At 44.4% G+C, this 26,122-nt stretch overlaps 1 protein-coding gene across 1 annotated transcript in view; it reads right to left on the bottom strand.

Annotated features, from left to right (window-relative positions):
* Nucleotides 1-2,194: 2,194 nt before the first annotated feature.
* The window catches only part of kif26ba (kinesin family member 26Ba), a 100,305-nt gene continuing 76,377 nt past the window's right edge, over nt 2,195-26,122 (bottom strand). The window contains exons 10-29 of the mRNA XM_078283027.1: nt 24,236-24,422; nt 22,618-22,819; nt 18,965-19,136; nt 17,728-18,066; nt 17,298-17,483; nt 16,699-16,837; nt 16,117-16,372; nt 15,577-15,678; nt 15,182-15,309; nt 14,624-14,803; nt 14,140-14,444; nt 13,514-13,700; nt 12,114-13,471; nt 11,583-11,815; nt 11,346-11,401; nt 11,165-11,267; nt 10,735-10,949; nt 6,748-7,013; nt 4,645-4,795; nt 2,195-3,868 (exon numbers count right to left, since the gene is read on the bottom strand). Of these exons, the coding sequence (XP_078139153.1) occupies nt 3,720-3,868; nt 4,645-4,795; nt 6,748-7,013; nt 10,735-10,949; nt 11,165-11,267; nt 11,346-11,401; nt 11,583-11,815; nt 12,114-13,471; nt 13,514-13,700; nt 14,140-14,444; nt 14,624-14,803; nt 15,182-15,309; nt 15,577-15,678; nt 16,117-16,372; nt 16,699-16,837; nt 17,298-17,483; nt 17,728-18,066; nt 18,965-19,136; nt 22,618-22,819; nt 24,236-24,422 (4,914 nt within the window). The 3' untranslated portion in view covers nt 2,195-3,719. The remainder of the gene's footprint in view (nt 3,869-4,644; nt 4,796-6,747; nt 7,014-10,734; nt 10,950-11,164; nt 11,268-11,345; nt 11,402-11,582; nt 11,816-12,113; nt 13,472-13,513; nt 13,701-14,139; nt 14,445-14,623; nt 14,804-15,181; nt 15,310-15,576; nt 15,679-16,116; nt 16,373-16,698; nt 16,838-17,297; nt 17,484-17,727; nt 18,067-18,964; nt 19,137-22,617; nt 22,820-24,235; nt 24,423-26,122) is intronic.

A 26,122-nucleotide genomic window follows, 5' to 3' on the forward strand; every position in this document is an offset into this window, starting at 1 on the left:
TATTTGAGCTATATGGGATCACCAAACCTCAGGAGTCCTTAGAAATTATTGCTAGAATTATAAAGCGCTATCACAATAGATTTGGCAGTGATTTATCAAAGAAGGAACCGCACACGTAGCATCTTTAAATCTGGGAAAGGGTTCAGGTCATTCTCACACCCAGAGGTTGGGATTCCCAAAACATCCACAGCTAAATCAACTATAGTCTATTTCTTCTGCTCGGCCTTCTCAAGCATACAATAGTTAATACTGTAGAATATACTCACATTTCACTTGAAACGACACAAATGTCTTCATCTTAAAGTAATTTTTCTCCACACAAATGCATCATCAGGCATCATTTTTTTTCAGTTATTCCTGCTGTAATTTTCGAAATTTATATTTTCTGTGTAACCTAATCTAAAGTCAACTGCACAACTTTCTGTTCAGTGTCATGTTGGACATTTGTGAAGTTAAAATAATGACCCTGGATGTGAATGTTTTAGGAAACCCAGACCCATCGAAATCCCCAAGAATAACAACAGGAGCAAATCAAATCAACAGAAAATATAGAAAATAAAGATGAGTGTATATACGATATGTGTTTATATATTTATATATGACATGGGCTCAGCATAGTATGTACAGTTATTTTTCTTTTTCTCTCTGATATTTTTTTTTAAATGCATAGTAACTTTTCAGATCATAAGGTGTAAATAAATAAGAATACTAATAAGCGACTCTGTCCGGCTGGCCCTCCTGTGCTTAAATAAATAAACTTCCTTCATTCATGACTAGCATGGCGAGCTGCGAGGAAAAAAAACAAGAAGAGGCCAGTGATGTCACAGGGGTGAAAACGCCACGTGTGTCCAGTCTGTCAAAAGCATCTTAGTGTCTAGGGTAATTTCCCACTCGATTGACTCATGGTTGCCTATTCATACAGTAATGAAAAGATCTGCCTTAAAGAGTTAAACGTATTTTCTGTTTCTCTCTCTCGTTCTCTCTCTCTCTCTCTCTCTCTGTGTGTGTGTGTGTGTGTGTCAATCCAGTGAAACAGATAAAACTGTGTGAATGCAGCGTTTGTTCTATTAGCTACCAGGACAGAAATAAATTTAGCACTAAGATGCTTTTGCCAAATCATGCAGAGATCACTCCAACATTTTGACTCCTGTGACGTCAGTGTCTCCTCCCCCCTCTACCTCTCAGGTAACAAACGGGATCTCCCAGAATCCTCTCTGCTTTAGCCGCAAAGAGCATTCAGAGAGGAGTGGTGGCGATGAGAGCGACGGTAGAAATGATGATGGTGATGCAGAAGAAGCATTTGAAGGGTTATGTTTTTCTGAGGAAAACAGGCTATATCATATATTTATATTTGTACAAACATTTAGATCAGAAACGTCTCAAGCACCATATATAATAATATTAACAAATCTTACCAAAGTGTTGCTATCCATTCTAAAAATGGAACCAGGCAGAGATCCATGCCTCTTAATTTGGTCATCATCCTTGTCTTTCTCTAGCTCTCTTTCTTTCCCTCATATATTTTTCAATTATTTCTTTATAATGTCTGTAGCTATTTAACAAACAACGTGTGATACTGGAGACGTCTATTTGCCCTACAGCATCTGCCTCTGGAACTATTTTAATAGCTCCTTTACAACCTCAGTGTCTTGGGCATTGCAATTTTAAGCCTTTGTATTTTTCAAAGCCGAATCTTTGTCAACTCGGTCCACTGCATCACTAATGTGCACCGCAAGTGCTTCCAATCCAAATTCACTCATTTGTTCCTAGCATTATAGAAATAACATCCAATAACTTAACTAATAATATATCAGTGGGGAGCTCAGCCTTTACCTGTGTCTTTCTCCCATAAACAACTGACTTAAATCTCTCATTATGCCCATTTCCACTATCCTACTATAATACATAGTCTCTACATGGTCCCATTGCACTCAAATAAAAAAGAATGGATATCTTATTATAAAACACACACACATTGACGGATCATTCTGTTTCTTTTAGACTAGAGTAGAACAATACAGATACAAATAACTTGAAAAACAGCCAGTCAGTCAGACAGTATGCCAGTCAGTCAGTCTGTCAGTCAGTCTGTCAGTAAGTCAGTAAGTCAGTCAGTCTGTCAGTCAGTCAGTCTGTCAGTCAGTGGATGTATTTACACAAGAACAGAAAAAAGTCCTTTTCATCCCTATGTGACTCAGACATTTCATTTCTTTATGAACATGGAAAAGCCATCAGATCAGTCTCATGTCGGGTGCAATATGGGCCACAAAGGGTTAAAATTCAATTTTTTCCTGTTCCTGTGTAAAGTCAAGGTAAAAAGAACACCACAAGAAACAAGCTTTAGGTTGTTTTTTTTTTCAAACACTTTGGTGTCCTGGAAAAACCATGTATCTTCAAGTCGGCTTGTCAGCACCATTTTACCATTTTCGCCCATGGATTTGTCTGATTTGTCATTTTCAGAATGCATTTCCAATGACATTTTTGGTCCGTGCAACAGGTTCTTTTTTATACAGAGGACTCAGTGTTAGTTTTTAAAATAGGGCTTCTTCAACTTATTTTTAGTCTCTCACCACTGCACCTAAGCACATTAAAACATGGTAGTATGCTTGGCACATAGGAAAACACTGACCTACAGTAAAACATCGAACTTAGAAATGGCTGTAAATACAAGGTTTTTCCAAGGACACTGATCTTTTGTGGTTAATTTTGTCACTATGGTAACGCTAGCACCATACAGTATGTAGCCTACACAAACACATAGAGAAAGAGAATTGGTCTTAGTATTGTTGAAGTGTTCGCAAGGCACTTATCTTTCACCACCGGATCATTTTCTTGTTTCTTCTGTCTTTCTGTGGATCAGTCTGTTTCTTTTTAAGTACACAACAATACCAGGCCATTATTTAGTCAGCACTCTGTATTTACAACCAATGGCTCTGAACTAAACTCTAAAAAGTGCTCTTCCAAAATGATGGGTGATGACGAGAAATTGCCCTTCTCTTCTCCCGCACCTCTTCTCCTCTTCCATGCCTTTTTCTGTCACAAAATGTCTTTGTTCCTCTCTCGTCTCCCTCCCTCTCCGTACATTCTTTGATGTTCGTCTAAATCAAAGAGGCGTCTATCTTTCCAATTCATCTGTCCATCTATCCATTTATCTGGAAACCAAGTGTTGTAACCATGGTCATCTGATCATGTTTGATGTTTCATTTCAAACTCCAGACCAATCATTCAGTCTGTCTGTCTGCATGTTGGGCCATCAGTCAGTATATCCAGCCATGTTCATCTGAATCAAAGAGGTGTCTTTGTCTTTAGGCCCGTCCGTCAGATGATGTTGGATGTCTGTTTTTAAACTTGTTTCAAAACCCCAGCATGAAAACCTGTGGGCTCATCTCTCTGTTGAACTGTTGTCTCAGATGTCTCTAGTCCATTTATCCATCCATCTCTCCATCCACTTGTCTTTCTGTCTACTTGCATCTGGAGGAGACATCGGGGTGATCAACATTAAGCAGGCTTTACAGAAGTTGTCCGTCCATCCCTCCCTCCCTCCATCTATCCATCCATCCATCCATCCATCCATCCAATGAGGTGGTATTTATTTTGAGGATATTTTCAAAAGGTGTTTTCAATTTATTTGGGGGGGGATTTTCCAAACTTCAACATCAAATTGAGTCTAACTGTTTGTCCATCTCGCCGTCTGTCCACTCCCCCGTCCCTCCATCTGTCTACCTCCGCCTGGAGGAGACGTCGAAGCAGGTGATCATCATGAGATGGGCTTTGCAGAAATTGACTCTGGTCTCCAGTTTGTCCGTCACTGTCTCCAGAGCTTCCAAATACTCCAGCGAGTCCACCTCATAGGCCTGCTGCAGCTCAACTGGACATGGACAGACAGAGACAGTGAGAACAATTATTCAACAGCTGTGATACCCTCTACATAGGGAAGTACTGTAGTTGACACCATTTAAATGCTAACTTAGCTAACACCTTTACATTAAATGCTAAAACAGCACACACACACCAATACAAGGACAAACAGAGGGCTTGCTAATTCCCCAATCATGCCATAATTGCAGCATGGCAGTCCTTGCTAAAACACTCCCGCATTTGCTTTGTTTATGACTTAATTCATTGTACTGAAGACATTTTTTGATTTGACTTTCTTTTTTCCAATTGATTGACTGAGGTTATGATACAAAGAACAGGTGTGATTGTTGTATAGCACAGTAGTTCTCAAATATTTTGGCTTGTGACTCACAACTACTCACAACCCCCCGTCACACGCTGCATATGCAGAGAGTTCAACCAAAGAATAATTTTTTCCTTTTCAGGTTGTTTCATTTGATTTATTATCAGAGGAGGTAGAGGCTCAAAACTATTCAGTAGAAAGAAAATAGACATGATAATACATTTATGTAGTAGAAATATTTTTTTTCCCTATCTCATAAATTATCTCACGACCCCTCAAAATTATCTTGCGACCCCCTGTGGGGTCCCGACCCCCAGGTTGAGAACCACTGGTGTAGAATACATGATGAGGCACTCCTTAGGGCTCAAACACACACACACATCTTTCTCACTTGCTGTCTCTCTGTTGCTCACACACACACACACACACACACACACCCTGATCTATCAGAGCCACACACTTACACTCGGTGGTCCATTTGTGCGGCTCCAGCATCAGGTACTGTTTGGTCTGTTCCAGCTCTTTCTTCAGACACTGGTACCTGGCTCTGACTTCACTGATGCGCTGCTGACGGTGCTCCAGGAGACGAAGCTTAGCGCTGACATACACCACCTCCTGACAGAGAGAGATAAACACAGAGAGAGACAGACAGGCAGAGATATATGGATTTAGTTAACCTTTATTTATCCAGGGAGAGAGAGTTTTGTGCAGCACATATGGCTCTCTTTCAGCAACGCCCCTGCTTCACATTCACACGGTTACACACACATTCACACCTCATTGCCTCCCAGTATAACCACAGTCCTCTGCTGTCGGCCACTGAGCAGCTCCACCGGAGCAGCTGGGGGTTAAGTGGCTTGCTTAAGGCCACTGCAGGGAAAATCTATATTTCATGGTCTTTCCTTCCCTCCCTCTTTCCACCAGCTCACAATGATCACTCCTTCTCTGGATAAATAAAGCTTTTAAAGAACCTGGAACCCCACCGATCTGCTCCATGCATTCATTTGGACCAATTTCACAAGTTTGAGAACAAGTACAGTATACTGTAAAAGCTTAGGAATTAGTTTCTAATGGTTTGTAAATTGATGCTTCAAAAGCAGCAGAGAGGGGAAAATGAATCCCCTCATAAAGAAGTCTCACAGGGGAAGCCTATAGAATGTAGAGCTAATGGCTGTTACAGTAATTGATTCATTCATTTAATGCTAATTCGTTTTGTGAAAATCCTTCATGTTGCATATTTAAAACATGAAATTGTACGGTTTTCCCTTTGAGGATTTAAGCTGTCCTTAGCTGAACTTAAATCCCCTTTCCACTTTGACATATAGCTGACATGCTGCCAATTTAAAATCCTCTCTCCTCTCTCTCTCCCTGTGTCTCTTCCCTCTTTTCCACCCTTCTCCTCTTGTTCTCCCCTTTAATAATCTATCCCCAGTTCTCTTCCCACAGAGCTCTATTGCTTTTTAATCTCTGTGTCCCACACTTCTAATTCAATAAGTTCAATTGGCATCAAATGGAATATTCCTCCTGCCCTCTCGCCCCCTTTTTCTGCCTCTCTCTCTCTCTCACCCTCTTTGATTCTCTCACCTCATCCACTCCTCATTCTCCCTTACCCCACCGTCACACGTTCTCTCTCCTTTCCTTAACCATTTTCCTTATTTCTTCATTCTCTTTTTCTCCTTCTCCTTCTTCCTTGCTGTTATCCTCTCTCTCCTGTGCTAGCTGTCTCTTACCCCATTCCCTCACTTTAGCCCTATTTGGACAGGATTAGTTTTGCAGGGGGAGGTAGGGTAATGTAATCATTACTGGAGCATATCTGTAATTTTAGTCCTATCCGTATCTGCCATGCCAGTAATTTTCACGGACTGCGGGCGCCCGCACCAGGAAAAACTCCAGCCTCTTTTACCTCCTGTAAAATGCCCAGTAAAAATATCCAAGGTAAAACCAGTCCCATCTGAATGGGCATCCTTCAGACTGTTGCCTTTGGTGTCACTTCCTTTGGGAAAGGACTCTTCACATTCCTCCAGGTTTTTTATATGCATGGAGGCACTTGGTGAAGCCCAGCCCAGACTGAAACCCACAACTCAACTCTGGTGCAGTTGTGACTTTTCTTCACTCTTGCAGCCATGCAGTTTTCAGCCATGCTCATCACGTCAGTTCCAGAAATTACGTATGATGCACGGTACATTTTTTTGTGTGATGACAAGGCGTAAAAAGAGTAGACTGATAGAGTGATTAGAGATCTCTTTTCCTGTGCAAATTATGTGTTAACAATTACTTACTATGCAAATTGTCCTGAAAACTAATCCTGTCTGAAAAGAGCTTTTAACCACATCTTTGTCTCCCCATCGCTCCCTCCTTTGTTTCTGATCTTGTCTCCTCCTTCCTCTTGTTCCCTCTTCTTCTCCTCCCTTTCTCTCTGTCCTCTGCAGTTTTCCTATCATTTATTTCTCTCAATCTCTCTCTCTCCTGCCCTTTGCCCCCTTTCCCTTCCTCTCCTCTTCTTTCCTCCCCCACCTCACCCTCTTTCACCGTGTTTCCCTCTTACTCTCCTTCTCCCCTCCTCTCACCTTGCTCCCTCCTTTCTCTCTCCTCCTCTGCAGTCGCTCGACATCATCGATCTCGTACACCTTGATCTCGAAGGCTTCCGTGGTTGCCGTCGCGCCCCGGGGGTTAGGGGGAGCCGGAGGCCCCAGCGGGCCATCGACCCAGCATGCACCTGGGCTGGAGGAGGACGACGAAGAGGACGTGACGGACGGTTTGGAGGAGCGGTGAGGAGGAGAGGAAGAGGAAGAGTCCAAGGTCAAGGCGGGGATCAGGCGGCGACGCTGGAGGCCTGAGAGAACAAATAAGACGAAGAAACAGAAGGATGAGAGGCGGCATCCTTACATCCAAATGACAAAATCATGAACCAGTGTTTCTCCCAGAAGGCTTTCCTGACCACGTAGAAACACTTTTTAAACAGTATAGGACTCTTACACTCTCCATTGACATCAACATTAATGAAAGCATGTGAGTAGCACGGCCTACCCTGCCTGTTCATTGGAAGCGGAAATACCGATATACATCTTAAAAATTACACTGCAGATGTATTCCTACGATTTTTCAGTATTTTAGCAGCTGACATGGAGTGTAGTGAGTCCTGCACTCTTTCTAAAAGGTTATTATTTGATTTGTATCAGCAGGGAAGATCTATTTTTAAATGACCAGAGGCAGCACACCATGCATAATGCTTTAGCAGTACAAGCGTGATTCTTAATTGGCTTTGACTGCAACATATAATAAGCATAGCCTATAGATATATATATAACTATAACCCAAGATAGAGGTGGCTGACATCAAGAGAAATGGCATTATATTCCATTTCTTTATTCTCTTTCTATTCCATTTCATTTCTTCAACATAACACATTTTTAATAAGGGTGGGCCCAGTGAAAATAAAAGCCCTAACCTTGTTGGCAGTGTTAGTGCTATGCTCTATAACCATTGAGATACACAGGACCACACTTAACCTGTGCTACATGTTGGGAAGGTAAAAGCAAGGAAAATCAGAAAGCAAGAAGAATGTTAGAAAAATGGTTGGAAAGGTGGTCTAATGGCTAGAGAGATCAACCCATAACTGAAACGTCAGTGTGAGATTGCCTTAACAGCCAATGCATCCATCTACAACTTACAATTCACTCTGGACAAGAGCGTCAGAAAAAGCATCTTACAGAGGAATCAAAGATAAGACAAGGATAAGACAGCGGGATACTGTGAGATAGGGATGAGTGAAGAGAGAGATCATAGGTAGAGAGAGAGAGGAGAGAATGGCAGATAGATGAATCACTGGAGGGAGATAGGAAGGAAAGGAGAAAAGAAAGAGTGAGAAAGCAGAAAGGGAAAGAGAAACAGATAAGGAGAGAGAGATAAAAAAGAAGTTTAGTCGCTGTTCATAAGGCGTAGAGATAAGAGCAGCAGGTCACTCTCTAATCTGCCCACTACGCCGGAATGAACACATACACACACACTCACATGCACACGTACGCTCACAGCATTTGCATAGAAATTGGCAGCCATGTCGAAAGGAATGTGCGTTATCAGATTCACCATGAACTGGGTGATAACGGGTGAGAGGGAGCGTGTGTGTGTGTGTGTGTGTGTGTGTGTGTGTGTGTGTGAGAGAGAGAGAGAGAGAGAGAGAGAGAGGGAGACAGAGAAAGAGATGATTTTAATAAGGTTGCAGCTGTCTTTTGGTCTCAGCGCAGCACAGAAAGGTCAAGCAGACACATTCAGCCATTTGTATTTCATTACATAGTAGAAAGGGGGGTAGAGAGAGAGGAAGAAAGAGTAGCTAGGGAGGGTAGGAGGTGGTGGGGGAGAGAGAGATGGAGGAATGGGGGAGAAAAGGTAAGAGAGGGTTGGGGAGAAAGATGAAGAGAGATAGAGATGAAGGGAGAGAGCTGGAAAGAAAAAAGAGAGCAAATAGAATCCAATCTAATAAAAATCAAGTGTACAAAAAAAGACTCAGCTGGAGATGTGATTAACATTTTGGTGGTGCAAACGTCTTCACACATCCCTCTTTCTCCCTCTTACCCACTGTTTATATCTTTCCTTCCTTCCTTCCTTCCTTCCTTCCTTCCTTCCATCCTTTCTTCCATCCATCCTTTCTTCCTTCCCTCCCTCCCTCCCTACATTTTTTCCTTCCTTCCCTCCCTCCCTCCTTTGAGTCTTTGTGTCTTCTTATGACGATTTGATGGTGAATGGTCTCTTTTATCCACAGAATCAGTCTTGTTTGAAGGCAAATGAGAGAAAATCCATCTATATTACCACATCTGGGCTTCTTTGTAACACAGTGTGCTAAGACCCTATAAGATCAAATTCAGCTCCCACTCTGTGTTGCATGATAAGATCAGACTGATGTCAATTTTATTTTTTGGTTTCAGGGTGTCTCTGCCATGCTGCATCCAGTATCACAGCTGGTTCTATATACTACATGTGCATTTGCTATTATGGTATAGAGCTTGAGGATAGACGTTCATTTTAACTGGCCCTGTATTGGAGGCCAAGAACTGCCACTATGTGTGAGCTGAGTTTAAAACAATTGAAGGATTACATAGTCCTCTGGATTATGAAACTTTTCTGACCTCATGAAGCCAAAAACCATCAGATAATGTACAAATGCACTGTCATTAAGCTAAAAACAAGGCTGTTCTTTTTAAATTCCTGAAAAGTTTTGGAGATACAAGGTTTTCAGCAGACAGTGACAATATAGCATATAATTGTCTGCAACAGAAGTATAGTGCTTAAAGCTGGTGAAACAACTTAAATATAGCAAAGTATTTCTCTAACCCCTTACCCTAAGGTAGCAGGTAAAACAGCTGAAAACAGAGCAGGTAAAGTAGCGTGTGGCAGGGAGTCAGGCTATATCCTCATTCTGTATTCACTCTATACAGAGGGATGGAAAGGGTATTGCATTTACATCAGCATTCACCGACACACACCGGGAAGAGCTGCTTCTATCCATTCTGATTTTATGCACATATCCATCATCATGGGTAACTGGTATAGTGTAATTTGGCTGGCACATTAGCTGGCTGTGTGCGGTGCTCTGGTGTATATATATTCATTATGGCCCACACCGGCAGATTCCCTTTACCATTTCACAGCTGGGTGGTCAGGGTCACCTTTCCTACCTGGCTCCTTCCACTCTACCACAGCCTGCTGTTTTACTTTTCCCTTCCATGGCTTCCTCATTGTGTCCTCTCTGATGGATTCCCTTCACAGCACTCTCACTCCCACATCTCTGTGTATCAATGGTTTTATTCTCTTAGCCTGCTATTCACACATCTCTCTCTTCCAGAGCATTCACTTAGTCATGTGACCACATTTTTTTTATAGTTTTCACTTCCGTAGCTTTCATTCATACAGTCATTTTTGGCATTTCATAGTGTGTTTTAAATGCTGAGTGCTTATGAATGATTACAATGATGTTTGTGCTTGTGTAAAACATGAGGACATTACGCCTCATGGACAACATGGGATTGACTGCTTGATTGTTTGTTTGATTTATTTATTCATTCATTCATTCATTCACTTTATTTGTATAGCCCTTATTTACAATTATAGTCTCAAAGGGGCTTCACAATGCCCACATTATGAAACAATAAATGAAAATGAATGCCAAACTACATGGCATCAACCCCAATTCAGTCACCATCGTCTTTGCATTTTGCATTCATTCATTCATTCATCCATTCATTTGTTCATAACTAACCATGAATTGACTCGTCATTTCACATGTGTTCTTTCTGCCCTTGCTACTGCATGGAGTTTGTAGTTGAGTTATTCTCTCATCATTTTAATATAATTTTCATTTATATCATTCTCATAACTTTCACTCTCATTATATCTAACTTCAGGGCGGCCCTGTGGCTCTACTGATGCAGGCGAATAACATGTACTGGCTACTGATGATTGTGAGCCAAGTTGCATGTGATTCCCCTTCTCTCTCTCCCATCTTTATTGGGAAATGTCATTTAACCAATATTCAAAAATGAGTATAAAGTTGGTGTGACCTGTGTTGCTCCTGCTTTTCTTGCTGCTCTTGGAGCTCCGTCTGGACGAGGTGGTGGCGGAGCTGTGTTCACTGAGGGAGTCCTGGGCAGACGACGTGCTGCCAGTGTTCTCACTGCTGTCTCTCAGCATGCTCTCATAGCCGCTGCTGCCGCCGCTGTGGTAAAACAAGGCCGTCTTCCCCATGGCCGGGGGCAGCTCGCCACTCAGCACGCTGCTGTTAGAGGCAGGATGAGATCAAATTTAAAGGTGCATTCTGAGAGTAAAATTCTTTAAGCAGCACCAAAAATACATTGGTTTACCACACTGACTGCTAATAGGATACCATGACATTTTGATACAATATAATCAGACCAACTCACTTGCTGTTGCTGTCAAGGCAAAGTGATTACATTTTACAGTTCTCAATAATAAACTTAAATTAATCAATACCTGTTATCGCTGGCATGGCCACTGCTGCAGCGGTGTGCTTTTCTGGGAGCTGTGATCTTACTGTAGGGAGAGGGCAGGGTCTGGACCACTGCTAGCCTCTCCTCTCCCGGGGAACTTCCTCCTCCACTTGCCCCTCCACCTCCTCCACCACCTCCTCCTCCTCCAGCTCCAGCTCCTCCACCAGCTCCAGCTCCTCCACCAGCTCCAGCTCCTCCACCAGCTCCAGCTCCTCCTCCACTGAGAGCAGAAACCAAGGAGGGGTCAAGCAGAATCATTACACTAAGAGCAGCAACAGGTTGCACAAAAGAGTTGCACTTGATATGATTCAGTTTGGATAAGAACTTCTGCTAAATACAAAAATGTAAAAAAAATGTTTTACTGCTGGCCTAGTGAACCGTAGCCTCTTCCAGTGACTTACCTTGCCCCTCCTACTCCCCTCTCCTCCCCAGGTTCGGTGCCTCCTCCTTGGGCATGGCCCCTGGAGCGAGACCCTGCGCTGCCCTGGAGGAGCTCAGAGATTCGACCGTTGACAGCGCGGAGAGGCAGCTTGGCGGCCAGGCTTCCCCCCCGGCTGCGGCTCAGAGACTGGGTGGACCAGGAGCCAGGGGAAGGACCCTGCTGCTGCAGCGGGCCCTGGACTGAGCTCTGGGGCTGGGTAGACAGAGTAGATGGCAAGATGAATGATGGGATAGAATGAGTACCCCAACTCCTGGAACTGAGCTTCACCTGAATTACTGGCTTTAACTAATTAATTAATGTATTCTCTGTTTCTTTCTGTAAAAAAGGCAATGAAAGTGCACAAAGAGAAAGGTCTCACACTGATTGACAAAACTGATTTTCTGAAGGAAGTAAAACTGATCACATGGTAGAGTTTCGTCTGGTGAACAGTAGTTTACATGTGTTAAAATGGGTGAAAATGTGTTTAGTAACTATGAAGAAGAATTCCCACCTTTCCATTTGGAGGAAGGCTGGAACTGCGGTTGACAGCCTGGGGTAGAGACTTGGTAGAGAAGCTGAGAGTCTTGGTGCTGGAGGCGGACAGACTCCTGGCCTTGGGACTACTGGCCATCAGCAGCTTACTGACCGCTGAGATCTTTGACTGGCTGCTGTTTTTGGCCGGCGACTGTGGAGCGCTGCTCGGCCCGGGACTGGCACTGAAACTGGGACTGTTGCCGTTAGCAGTGGGGGAAGACACTGATCCGCCGCGGGTGAGGCTGCGCCCGGTACGAGGCATGGTGCTGTCCCCCCTCACCCCTCCTCCTCCCCCTCTCAGACTCTCCCCCCGCTCCAGGGAGAAGCAGTCGTAGTGGGGGGAGCCGCTGTGGGAGCCGTGGGCCCGGCCCAGCGAGTTGGTTCTGCTCGCTAGCTGTTCCAGCTTGGCACTGAAGAGTCTGCTGCTGTCTATGCTGGAGCCTCGTTGTCTAGTGACACTACATCCAGAGATTCCTGCATCATCCGCCGGGCTGCCCAGGAAGGAGAGCCCATGGCTGGGTTGGTGGAGGGGGCTGATCGGGGGGCCGGCAGCCCTGTTCCGCTGGTCTAGGCTTGACTTCCGTACCGGTGGCAGAGGTGGGATTCCCCCCCTCTTGTGGGAAAAGAGGCCCTGTTTTCCGTTGGATCCCCTCCGGTCGAGCGTGGACCGGGGGCTGCAGGGGGTCGAGGTGGTGACGCCGAGACTCCGGTACTCGATTCCATTATCCAGGCCATCGTGGCGGTTGAGTCTGTGCCAGCCGCGGGGAAGACTGGCTGTACGGTGGATGTCTGGGCTGTAGAAATTAGTCAGGCAGTCTCCCTGGGCAACCAAAGTCACCATCTCACAGCCGTCCACCACTCTCTTAGAGGAATCTGGAGACGACATCGCCTCAGCCCGGTGGCTCTTCTGCTCTACCTGCCTCTTCTCTGGCTTCACTTCACACACCAGCTCCCTGCATCTCCCCTCCTCCACACCACGCTTCAACCAGGGGTCTTCAAAGCTCATGTCACCGGAAATGGAAGCTAAATGTGGGGCCGGCGTCATATTGAGTTTGGCTGGGTCTTTCATTAAGCCGGTCTTGGTGGGTGAGGAGAGGATGGTGGGCTCCTGTATGACCATGGGTTTGACAGCCACACATGGGTGAACGCTGATGGTGGTCTTGAAGGGGGAGAAGTTTCCAGACAGCCCCAGGGTTTGGATGGTTGTTTTACCCATTGAGGGAGGCAGTTTCTTCAGTCTGTCTTTGGTTGGGGTTCCCCTTTCACTCCCGCTCTCTGACAGCACCATCTCTCCCTCCAGACTCCCTCTCCTCTGGGTGCCAGAACTTCCCTGACCTCCAGGGACTTCTGCCAGCCCCTCTACCCCAGAGGAAAGGCTTTGGTTGGGGTCAGGTTCAGCCAGGGCCTCCCCTTGCTGGCTCTGGGACTGGCTGAAGCTGTGGAGGGACTGGTCGGCTTCACTGCCCACGCTCAGATCACTGAGCCAGGAGGAGATGGAAGAACCACAGCTAGGCATCACTGAGACCAATGCCTCGCCCTCCAGCCGCAGCTTGGCCATGGCCACCTACAACAGGGTACAATACAATTTGGTATAATATGATGTGCTATAATCTGAAAGACTTCGATTGAATATGATATGATTTAGGCTCCAGCCTGGTAGCCTGGTAGCATGATAGGGCTGCCATCTTCATCAGTCCTCAATCAAATTCTGGCAGGTGAGGATCATTTTTTCTACGATTCAATATAATACTTTATGATTCAACATGATGCAGTAACAAACAGTCCAATGCAGTGCAGTAAAGTATGGTACAATATGATGCAACTTTGTGATGGACATTGCTTTATATGTAAATTTGAATTAAAATAATATAAATTCGATTTTGTATTTGGAAATAGGTACATTTATAGATCCTCATGACAGACTGACTAGGTCCATCAGACAGACAGGCACACAGCTAATGTTTTAGGTTACTGTAAATGTAAAGCAAGTCAATCACACTGACCTCTGCCATGGCAACCACCTCTGTCACCCCGGCGGTTGTTGCAGTAACGGCGGACATGCCATAGCCCTCCACGGTTCCATCTTCTGCAATACTGCTGATGATGCTGACGGGCCGGGAGCCCGAGGCGAGGGCGGTGACGGAGCAGCAGTCGCTGTTGAAGCTGATGATGCTGGATGGACGACAGGTCAGGCCCTGAGTCTCCATCAGAGCCCGAACATCAAGGTCCTCCTCGCCTCCAGGAGCCACAGTGTAGACCAGTTCATCCTCCCCCACAGAGAGAGGCCCGACTGGGGCTAGAGAGACTGCTGGACCTGGGGTGGAGGTGAAGGAGAGAAGAAAGGTGTTCTGGTTGCCTAGTGTGGTAAGGTAGATATGTGTACTCATATTGTGAAGGGTATGAATGTGGCTCATGACTTGTTTTGTATTTCATCCCATTCTCCCTGTTTAAAAATCTGTGAGATAGCAGTGTTTTACAGCATCTCACCGTCCCTGTGTGTGTCCAACGGTATCTGTGGGACGTCATCGTCGCAGAGCGTCTCGGCTGAGCCAAGGCTGGCAGACAGAGACGGAGCTGGCTCCTGGACCTGCGGGCTCATGCCCACAGGAGAAGTCCTGGACAGCAGGGACTCTGTGGAGGAACGGCCGCTGTCTGCAGCCAAACTGTCTGCAGGATCACAGACACACAATTGGCAGAGAGATTAACTTTATTTTCCAAGTGCAGAATACATGCACCTGCTGGTGTATTGGTAACTGAGGAAGTGGATATCATGTCAAATTCAAACCAGCAGTAATTATGTGGGCATACTATGTTATGCCCAGAATAAAATATGCAACATACAACATATGCAACGTAAATAAATCATAATGAATTCTATTAACACAGTTTAACACAAAAATTGTTTTAAAAAAATGCTTTAACACTCAAATGCTCATAATATAATTTAAAACAACAGAGAACAAGATAAAGAAACAGTTTGGACTGAAACAGAAATGCATTTCAAGGTATAAACACAAATATAAAACAGGTATCAAGAATACATACTGTCTGGGGTCAAAGAGTCTGCGGCCTGGCCGTCCTGGGCCAGGGTGTGTGAGGAGAGAGGGGGCGTTCCCGGCATCACGCCCTTCTGGGTGTACACCTTACACCGCTGGGACGGGGAGGACGGCGGCCTGAGGACCAACAGAAACACAAGGGTGTTAACCATGGTGACCCATTTGGACTGTTCATTAGCCCGCATGCAACTCCTTCCTTACTAGTTACTATTTACTATTTTACAATAATAGAAACAAGCATGACATAATTTTTTTCATGTACATTTTTCAAGTTATTTTTTTCCAATAGTTGTTTTTACTGAAATTTAATGAAATGATGAAGATGTCAACAGTCAGCATCATTGCATGTGTGTGTGTGTGTGTGTGCGTGTGTGTGTACTTTACCTGTACTCTGAGGTTTTGGTCAGGCTGGCGATGCCGAGGCGTGGTGATCCCAGTGGACGAGCCTTACCCTCGCTGTTACTGCCCCCACTCAGAGACTCACGGCTGCCCAATCAGACCACAGAGGAGACATTTTGATGTTCAGATGTTGATGGTAACAATTGCAAGAAAAAGCACTGAACCTACAAAACTACATCTAATTAGTATTAATTATTTAATTTAGGGCCACTAGGGCATAAAAGTTTACTATTTTGTTCTACACTTTATCTTGCATTAGATTCCAATTAATCCTGCACCTCAGTTGGGATGTGCATGTAACTACCTTCGTTCACTGAATGGTGATGTAATGTCCAGTGTTTGTCATGTTTTTCATGATTGGATAATTTTACCAGCACTCTTACAGGATGGTGGGTAGTTTCTACTCTCTTTTTTTTACTACTTTTTGACTTTGATACCAACTGAACCATTTGAAATTCAATATACTTAAAGAGCCTTCTGGTGAGCAGGTACCACACACGTTTTGGGCACAGCGCCTGTCCTGACCTGTCATGAAGGTTGGTGCTCTTGGCCCTGTGCAGGGGGTGAGTGGTGGAGCCGCTGCTGCCTGTGACGCTCCTGGTGCCAGTAGCCATGGAGGAAGCAGAACTCTGGGCCAGGCTATGGATCATCGACTGGGCCAGCTCCGCCTCCTCCACCACCTCCCTGATCTCCTGCAGCTGCTGGTCATTGGTCCTCCTCCTGGAGGCTCCTGGTGAAGAGGAGGAGAGCTCCGCTGCACCTCCTCTCGGCCCTGTGGAGCCTGTGGGATGTAGGACAAAACAGAACAGAACAGTGTTTTTTTCCAACTCAAATCATAAAATACTGTAGGTTAGCTCATTCATTCATTAATTTATTCATTCACTCACTCATTCATTCATGTAGGTTGGTTTGATGCTGGAATACAGAACTACATTTGCCAGATTGGCAAAGCTTTCAAAGTCAGTTTTGGGGTCATGAGGAAAAATTATTTGTGTCCAAAGAGTAAAAGTTAAAAAACCACTGGGAAAGGATCCTTATACATTTCAGTGATAGAGTCAGCACCTGCATCTTCAGGTCTGTGCAGAGAGAATGAATTAAAGCCTTTACCTGTTCTGGCTGCTGTATCCAAGACAGCAGCAGAGCCAGGAGCAGACGGAGCTGAGGTTGGAACAGCTGAAGCTGAGCATGGCTCTTGTTTGGCACTCTGTTTGCTAGCTGGAACCTCCTCAAAGGGGAACTTTGCCACCTGAAACAATCGACGGATGGATGGATGAAAAAGAACAGAATGGAACAAATTTTTCAAGGATAATAAGGTATTTGAGGAATTAAAAATTAATTGGAATGCCCGTTGCAGCTTTTTGTATCACCATCTGAATGCAAATGCTTCCTAAAAGGGACACGAAATTGCCCTACAAATAGAAGCTGTGAGAGCGAGTGAAAGCAAGGATGCAGGCAAAACACTTTTTTCTAGTTGAATAGATAAAATATTCAACTTGTCAAACAACTTGTCAAAATTTGCATATACCATCAACTACACTTTCCATCACAAAAACATACAATTTGTATTTTTCTGTTTTCTTTTTTACCTGTCTTTCTCTGTTGTGGCCCAATCTTAGATTCTCTGTCTTTTTTTATGTATGGATGTTGTTTTTCTTTTCACAATAATGAAAAAAAAAAAAAAAAACAGAACAGAATATTATCTTCACCTCCTCACTGCCGTCAATGCAGTCCAGTCTCTCCTGCAGCTCAGCGAAGGTGTTGCACTTGAGACACTCAGCTCCCTCCTCTGGGACGGGGGCCAGCGGCTGCCCTAGCAGGGACTGGGGGGGCGGGGGCAGGGGCTGGGAGTGTGGGCCACTGGGCTGGTCCTGGGACTCCGGCTGAGGCTGGACCTAATGGAGCAGAAATCAAGGAGAAGTAAATGTCAGCAGAAGCTTGAGAATTCAAACAGAAAGGGCTTTGTCAGCATGGGGTCCAACTTGAGTAAATGGAGTGATTTACTGTCTGGGACGCAGACATTTTTCCACAAAAGTCTAATCAAAGCATTTTGTCAGCAAGCAAATCATCAAGTAGTCTCCTCATTCTATTGATTACTGTTGATTGCCTAAAATATAAATGTAAATGTGTTTGAATTACCTTGGTCTGGGCTCCGATTGCCTGAATTTGACACTGCGGTTGTTGCTGCTCTGAAGCTTTTCCTCGAAGCAAAGCTGGAATAATTGGTACAAACTCCGGCGGTCCCTCGTTGTCCGTCAGTTCTCTGTCTGACACCGCGGCCCCGTTAGGGCCCACGTAGATCACCGTGTCACATGACTGCTCGCTGCTCGAGTACTCGTCGGGGTCACTGGAGAGGCGGAGCAACGGGTGGTCGGAGTCGGTGTCGCCGCGGTGATGGAAAGATCGTAAGTGAGTGGGGCGCCGCATGCGGCCCTCCTCGCAGGAGCTCTCTCCTCCAGACGAGCTGGAGGTGTATTGCTGAGGAGAGACGGGGCGAGGGGAGGAGGAGGCGAGAGAGGGAGGGGAAATGTTAAGTCATGTTCCCTTTTTAGATTTTCAGACTGGGCTTTTACAGATTATTTTTTTGGCATTTTAGCCTTTGTTTGAAAGTTCACAGTGGGGAGACTGAGAGAGGGAGAGAGAGAGAGAGAGAGAGAGAGAGAGAGAGAGAGAGGGGAACTATATGCGACAAAGACACGCGCCCCAGCCAACTGAGCAACGAGGCCCAAGGCTGAAATTCTAGAGTAACACTTTAATAAGATAAGATAGGCCAGTCTTGTTTCCATTTGGATTAAGGATTTGGGTTTTAAGATAATACACCATTGTGACTTTAATTTAATTATTCTTGTTTAGGATTACTGTGGAAGAAAATTGAACATAGGTACTAACAGCTGAACTGGGGTCCCCTCAGGGAATGTAAGGTTTCATGATGAATGGTCACCTCACTGTAACCCTTGTGCCATAACTTACTGTGCCAGAGGTCTCCTGGATGTCTCCGAGATGTCTGTGGAAGCGCTAACTTATCTGTTCTAATGTCAGCACATCCTGTACGTCCTTGGAAGACACATAAAGGACTGGTCTTTCTATTCCTCTTCGAAGAAGTGTATGTAGCCTATGTGCTGTGTGCATCTCTTCCTCTCATGAGACTCCTTTTAATAAATATATAATCAAGTAAGACGAACCTCTGACTCCAGAACTTTCTCCTCAACAATTACGGATTGAAGCTTTAAGGTATTTTACCATGGTGACTAGTTTTCTTTAGTTTGAGCTTTTGGATTGGAGCTTGAAGGCATCTCACCACTGTGACTTAAGTTTTCTTTAGTTTTGTCGGATGAAGAGAAATTATCGAGAAGTATCGAGGCTTTATGAAACTCACCACGGTGACTTTAGTTTTCTTCTTCTTCATGCGGAGGACACGGGAGGCGATCTGGATGGTGGAAAGGGTTTCAGAGAAATCCCTGGGCGAGGCGGAGATGTGAGCAATCATGGTGGTCCGGCAGTTCATGTTGCCTAGCGACTCCCTTAGCAACATGGTCAGCTTGCTGTCCCTGGTAACACACATACACCGAGATGTGAGCACAAAGACGTAAACACATTTGGAAACATCCACACACTCAAACAAACATGATAACACTGGTCGATTTTCCAACTGACGCCCAGAAATATCAACGTTTTTTCTCGGTTGCAAAACCAAGCGGGAGAGAATGCTAGTAGTCAATTTTTGTAATTAAAATGGCAAAATCCAACCAACAATTTTTCTCCATGCAATTTCACTATTAGCTTTTTATGTAAAAGCTACAGTAATTCCAGTCCACACACACATATGCTATATTGGATAACAGCATACTACTAGCCAACATATACACTTGGTATTGGTGAAGGCGAAAGACTCAAAAGGCAAAGTATTAGGTCAGTGCAGTTATGGTGATACTGATTATTGATTATGTGTATTGATTAATGCCACTAAATAAACAGATCAAAGGATGCCATTTCATACTAAAGCTCACAAAGTCTTAAGAAAGTAAAAAGCACTCTGCATATTATGTAGTCTAATATTGGAGATTATCCATCTCCCAGAGAGATTATACTAGCAGATGGGAGAGTAAAACTAGGCTGTGTGTTTAAGAAAAGACTTTCTCCTGGGTGGGCTACTGCAATCATTCATAGCCTTGTGTGTGTGTGTGTGTGTGTGTGTGTGTGTGTGTGCTGAGGCCTGCAGGCTGACAGTGAGTATGGCTCCTCTGTGGCCCAATACCTCATGCTGCTGTCCCCCTTTTCTAAAAACACAGCCTGCGGGTATCGCTCTGTTTCACACACATACACACACGTACATCATGCACAAGCACATACGTACATCATGCACAAGCACACACACACACACACACACACACACACACACACACACACACACAAGTATGTACACACGAATACACACTCCTGTCTTGACCTCTCCTTTCTCTCTGATGTTTTCATCCCCTTCTTTCCTCTCCTTTCTTCTTCCTGTGTATGTTGCCTCAGGCTGTTCAACAACCTTAGCCTCCTCTCTCTCTCTCTCTCTCTCTCTCTCTCTCTCTCTCACTCTCTCTCTCTCTTTCTCTCTCTCTGGGATGAATATAGGTACATTCATGAATCATGACTTATCCGTTTGTATGTTAATTTGAATGCCAAGAAAGCTGCATGAAATCTTACATTTCAGCCTTAGCTAGATCCATTGATAGAGGGGACAGCTATGTGTAACATGATGATCCTCGTGACAAACAGCAACTTACAATGAATGTAACATTAGAATTATTCTAAATTCCAATATTACAAGAAACCGATAGTAAGGAGTGCAGTGGTCAAAGCCACAGCACCAAGACAACGGATGTTATAAAATAGAGAAATGCACTGTGTCCCTAGAGTGTTCGTGTGTGACAGGGAGATACTAGGTAGTGCTTGGTAGTGACAAGACAGGAGCAAGATCAGGAGGTTAGGAGAGAGGAAAGCAGCGGAGAGGAAGACGTGATGTGTTTCATGAACACACAGTTTTCAATTCACAACGATATGAAGTGACTCTGCCCTCCTGACTGTGGGAAGGTCATTCCCTGACTGAGGAGCCACGAGTCGAGGCTGGGCAGAGCAAATGGTCAGGCTGTCGCAGGGAAGGGACATGCACCGGACCGTGGACTGGGGGTATGGGGGTGCAGCTCCCTTAGTAGCCTTGTACACCAGCACCAGGTTGCTGAATTTGGTATGAGCAGCCACAGGCAGCCAGGAAAGGGAGTGCAGGAGGCGGAGGGGTGGGGTGACATGGGAAAATTTAAGGAGCTGTGGGGCTGAATGGAGGAGTTTGGGAACCCAGCCAGGAGGGCATTACAGCAGTCCAGAGGGGAGATAACTAGAGCTTGGACAAGGAACTGTGCAGAGTCCCTGGCGAGGAAGGCTGTGATTTTGTAGCTACTGTAGAGTGCAAATCTAGAGGATCATGTTGTGGCTGACATGTGGGTCTTGCGTGACTGCTGGTTGTCTAGGATCACACTGAGAGTCTGGGCACGAACCGCTGTGTTGATTTAAACGGTGATACCCCTCCTGCCTCTTCTCTAGAAGTACGACACTACAAATATGCAACAGTGTCCTCCGTAACATCACCATGTTGAAATGTCCAATACTCTAATGATCGACTGGCATAGAATTGCCCGTTACCTAGCAACAGCAGTGGATCAAGATGGTGGGGCTAATGGCTGGCAGTGAAAACGCCAATCTACTCTTTTTATTAATCGTTATTATTAGTGTTATATATCCTCCTGATCACAGCCATGCATTGACAGACTTTATGCCAGTTTCCAGTGACAGCCATGTTGACTCCACAGTTCTGCTTCATGGCCTTTGCTCTGTAACTTGCGATTCAGTGCTGATCTTTAGATGTTGCATTCTTGATCATGTTATGGACAGCATTGTTACAGATTTGCAGCCAGTACTTCTTGTTTATAGAGAAGTGGCAGTGACATGGTGCCCATTATATGTCCAAACTCCTTTCCTAGCTGAACGTGAAACAGCAGAGTCACAAACTGCAGGAAAGCACCGGCTCTGGCACCAGTGAGATTTGATTTAGTCTGCATTTTTGTTCAGAATTCCAGCATTAGGTGGCAGGGTGTTTTGCAATGTAAATGTAAGGGCTGGTGATTAAATTAACCAAGCATGGAGCGCAGAGCTGCACGGCCCTAAGGAGAGTAAAAAAGAGAGAGTGGAAGAGCTAGAAGGAAGGAAGGAGAAAGGGAGGAAATAGATGGTGGGAGAGGTAAAATTTAGAGAGTGTAATCTAGTCCATACTCTCTGGGCAAACTAAACATTATTACACTAATTATACTAAATATTATAGCTCTACTTATTATTTCTTGTTCCACTCCTCTGCCTCTAAGCTTTCTTTTTTTTCTGTTTTCCATTTTCCTGTTTTGTTTCTTTCTACCTGCTTCACTGGTTACGTCTATCTTCTGTCTCCCATCTCTCTCTCTCTCTCTCTCTCTCTCTCTCTCTCTCACTCTCTCTCTCTCTCTCTTTCTCAGCTAGTTGGCCAAATGAATGTGATGAATATGTAACAGCAGCTGTTGTTGTTTATAACATTAGCTCCCCCAAAACCTGAAGCATCTTAATAGACCTCTCCGCTACTTTCCTTTCCTCTACTTACCTCCAAAACATCCCCCTTTCCTCTTCGTCTCTCTCTTCACTGCTCTCCTCCCTTCTTTCTCCAAAGCACTGTTAATTGACCTCTCATATCCTCTCGTCTTTTCTCCTTTCCTCTTCTCTACTCCCCCTTTCTTCTCCTTGCTTTATTCAAAGCATCTTATTGCATCCCTCCACTCCTCTCTTATCTTTCTCTAAAGCATCTCTCCTTTCCTCTCCTCTCTTCTCCTCTCCACAATTAATATATCAAGAGAGAGAAGAGAGAGAATGCATTCCCACATACTGTGTGCACACACACACACACACACACACACACACACAAAAACATACAGTATGTACATACACACACATCTGCACACACCAACTTACTTGTATGGGATGTGCTTGCTGCCATTGACCAGCGCCAGGATCACGTTTCCAAGGGCGGAGAGCGAAAGGCAGAGAGGGGCCGAGCTTGGGGAGGAGCTCTCCCTGCTCCTCCCACCTCCTCCTCCTCCTCCTCCTCCACCAAGTACTTTGACATCGCAGCTGCCCAGGTCCAGGAGGTGCAGGCGACTGCGACCTCCTGACACTGGAAAGGGAGAGGAAGGGGGCAAGAATGGAGGAGAGAAGACAGATGAGAGGGATGGGGAGGTAGAAGGAAAAGGAGAAAGTCAAGCAACCGAAAAAAGAAAAAAAAGTTTAGTGATCATTTTGCCACTTTAATATAAGCGACACCTAACAGTCATGTTGCGTTGTGTATGTGTTACATACTATCAAAGTTAATAAAGTCAATAAAGAAGTCCATTGATTTGTGAGGGGAAAAATATTCTTCATCCCTATGAATGAGAAGATAAGATGAAACCCTTTGGGGGCATTGGGTCGTTGCTGCAGAAAATGTAATAAGATGCGTGGATTTGTTTGCAATTGTTACTTACAGTATTGATACCTAAATATGGATTACTGTATGTATACATATAACATTATAAAAATATAACAATCTGATATGATGGTAATTTTGGGAGTATATTTAATTTTGGGAGTAATTTTGGAGTTACTTGATGGGAAACTTGGTGAAATTTAGCTCAGCACCTCTGCTGAAGTAAACTATTAAAAATGTAAATTGTATGAGTCAGAGATATGTGAAGACAGGTTAGGAACGGTGTGTGTTCCCAAGTTAGTTGTTACTGTCAACATCTATTTAAAGAATAGTCCTGTCATCACACCAAGCATCCTCACTGCCTGCATGTGATCTCTCTGTCTCTCTCTCTCTCACACTCACACACACACACACACACACACACCGCTGCCTCTTTCTCTCACACACGCACCCATATGCACACACTGACAGGCTCTATTATCACTGCGATATTTTGGTCAGACATTTGTCACAGTCTTTCTTTGTCAAACACACACAGAAGCTCACACTACCAGTGCATTACCACTGAGTTTATTTATGTAGACAAGTGTGAATGGGTGATATGTCTGTGAATTAATCTGAAAGGAAAACTGGCAAAGATATGTTCAGGCTGTCAGGGTCTGTGCAGGTATGTATGCACCTCTGTCAAGAATCTGATGCTTCATATGAGCTCTATCTATTGATCCATAATGACTATATATACAGTGTATATGGGTGAATATACTGCCTCACTCCTTTGTTTGTCTTTTCCTTGTGGTATTAGAATAGATATAGCATGTGCATGACAGCATGTGCTCTACTTTATTATTAATAGAAGTAGGAGTCACAGTAGGCTACCTGTAGTAGCTAGTAGTAGTAATAGTTGTTTTACTGACCCTTTCGTTTTCCCTTAATTATTATTATTATCATTACTATTATTATTATTATTATATTTATAATTGTTATTAGAAGTAGTAGTTAGTGGTAGTGACAGTTGCAGTAGTATTAGTATTAGTTTTAATGTTTTGGTATTAGTATTTGTAATAATAGTAGTAGTAATGGTAGTACTAGCAGTGTTGGCACTAGCAGTATAGCAGTAGGAGCACTTACTCCCTCCTTTGCCCGTCTTTTCCATGCGGTACTGGTATATGTGTAATGTAAACAGCATGTGGGAGTTCCTGTGTTCTTCTTCAGTGGTGTTGGGGCGTTGGCTGCTGTGGCGTGCTGCTATGGCCGCATCCAGAAACCAAGCTGCCTTCTCCGGGGTCGGGGCACGCAGTTCTGACTGGTTCTGAAGCTGTAAGATGTGGGGGAAGAAAAAAGGAGAGCGGAGGGGGAGGGGGAAGAGGTTAGCGTGTGTGTGTGTGTGTGTGAGTGAGTGTGTGTGTTCTGCAATGGTTGCCTGGTCCAGGAGCCAGGCTGCCTCCTCTGGGATTGGTGGCAGTAATTCTGATCTGGACTGCAGGAATGGGCAGCTTGTGTTTATACTCGTAGCATGTGTGTGTGCATGTGTGTGTATGGGTGCGTATGTGTGTCTATTTCTGCTAAAGTGACTAAGAACCAGCCCCTAGTCACACATATCATGGCCATGGTTATGTCTGCAGGCTAATGGTGCGAATGTTTAGCAGCCTTGGACATGGTGAAGCGTCAGTGAACTTGAGGATAGTGAAGCTCCCAAAGACAAGAGACAGACAGCTGAGAAGACCTTAGCTGTCACTGGTAGCCTGGCCATGTGGAGACTCTACTTTAGACACTGTTTACCTGCCCAGAAGTGTCCAAACATTGATAAAAAGTTGTACTATGTGGATCCAGAGTGTACCGGCCTGATTGGTGTATTCAAATAGAGCATTTATAATTTGCCTGCATGTATGGGAGAAAGAGATAGAGAGAAACAGAGAGGAGGGAGAGAAGAGATTGGCTGTGTGTGTGTGTGTGTGTGTGTGTGTGTGTGTGTGTGTGTGTATGTGTGTGTGTGGGTGGGTGTGTCTGTTTGTGTGTGGTACTGCAGGATATCATTACTGATGAGATTATGTCAGATTAGTTAAGGATTACACAGATGCGCTTGTATCAGAGACACTCTAATCCTATAAATATATAACTGCAACCACACACACACACACACACACACACACGCAGACTGTCACTTAGTCTCTCTTTTACTTTTACACACATGTACACACACATGTACACACACACTACACATACAGTTGTACATACTAAAACACACATGCAAACACAGTATTCACTCTTTTTCTCCTTCCTTGGTCGGACAACTGTGCACCCTCATATGCTCAAACACATGTGCGCACGCACACACACACACACACACACACACACACACACATACACACAAACCCATCTACAATCTCATCCTAGTGTTCACACTAAGTGGTTCCGCGGTGGTGATTCAGTAGTCTAGTGGTTTATGGGAATACCACATGCTGTTGTTTCTCCACTGACCACTGACTGTTCACCCGGTTCACCCAGAAGGAGTTACCGCCTTGTGTAAAAGAATTGGAATAAAGACAGTTTATTTTTTGAGAGTGCTGACTCTCCTGTCAGTTTTTTCATGTCTTCAAGCCTTTTGCACTTGACATCGTCTTTCTTTGGTTCTGACATGAACCAGCCAAAAATATATATATAAAAAATGATGTATTTCTGAACCAGGTATTTAAAAAAAACTATGAAAAAATATGACTTAATTCATTTTGCATACTTTGTACACATTTAGTTTGTCTGTGTGTGTGTGAGAGACAGAGAGCAGGACACAAAGAGAGAGAGAGATAAGGCACTCTAATAGCATACTAAACCTCTTATACTGTACCTGCTGCTCTGAGGTGAGTGTGTGTGAGGTATATGTGTTATCTATGTGTGTGTGCATGTGTGCGTCCCATGGCTGTTAGCTAGCTAGCTAAGACAACAGAGAACTGCCTGAGGCTAGAGACACAAAGGTAAAGCATGCTGATACAAGGCCTGAGGCTGTTCACACACACACAC

Source organism: Centroberyx gerrardi, chromosome 1 (genome assembly GCF_048128805.1).
Source record: "Centroberyx gerrardi isolate f3 chromosome 1, fCenGer3.hap1.cur.20231027, whole genome shotgun sequence".
NCBI classification, from domain to species: Eukaryota; Metazoa; Chordata; class Actinopteri; order Beryciformes; family Berycidae; genus Centroberyx; species Centroberyx gerrardi.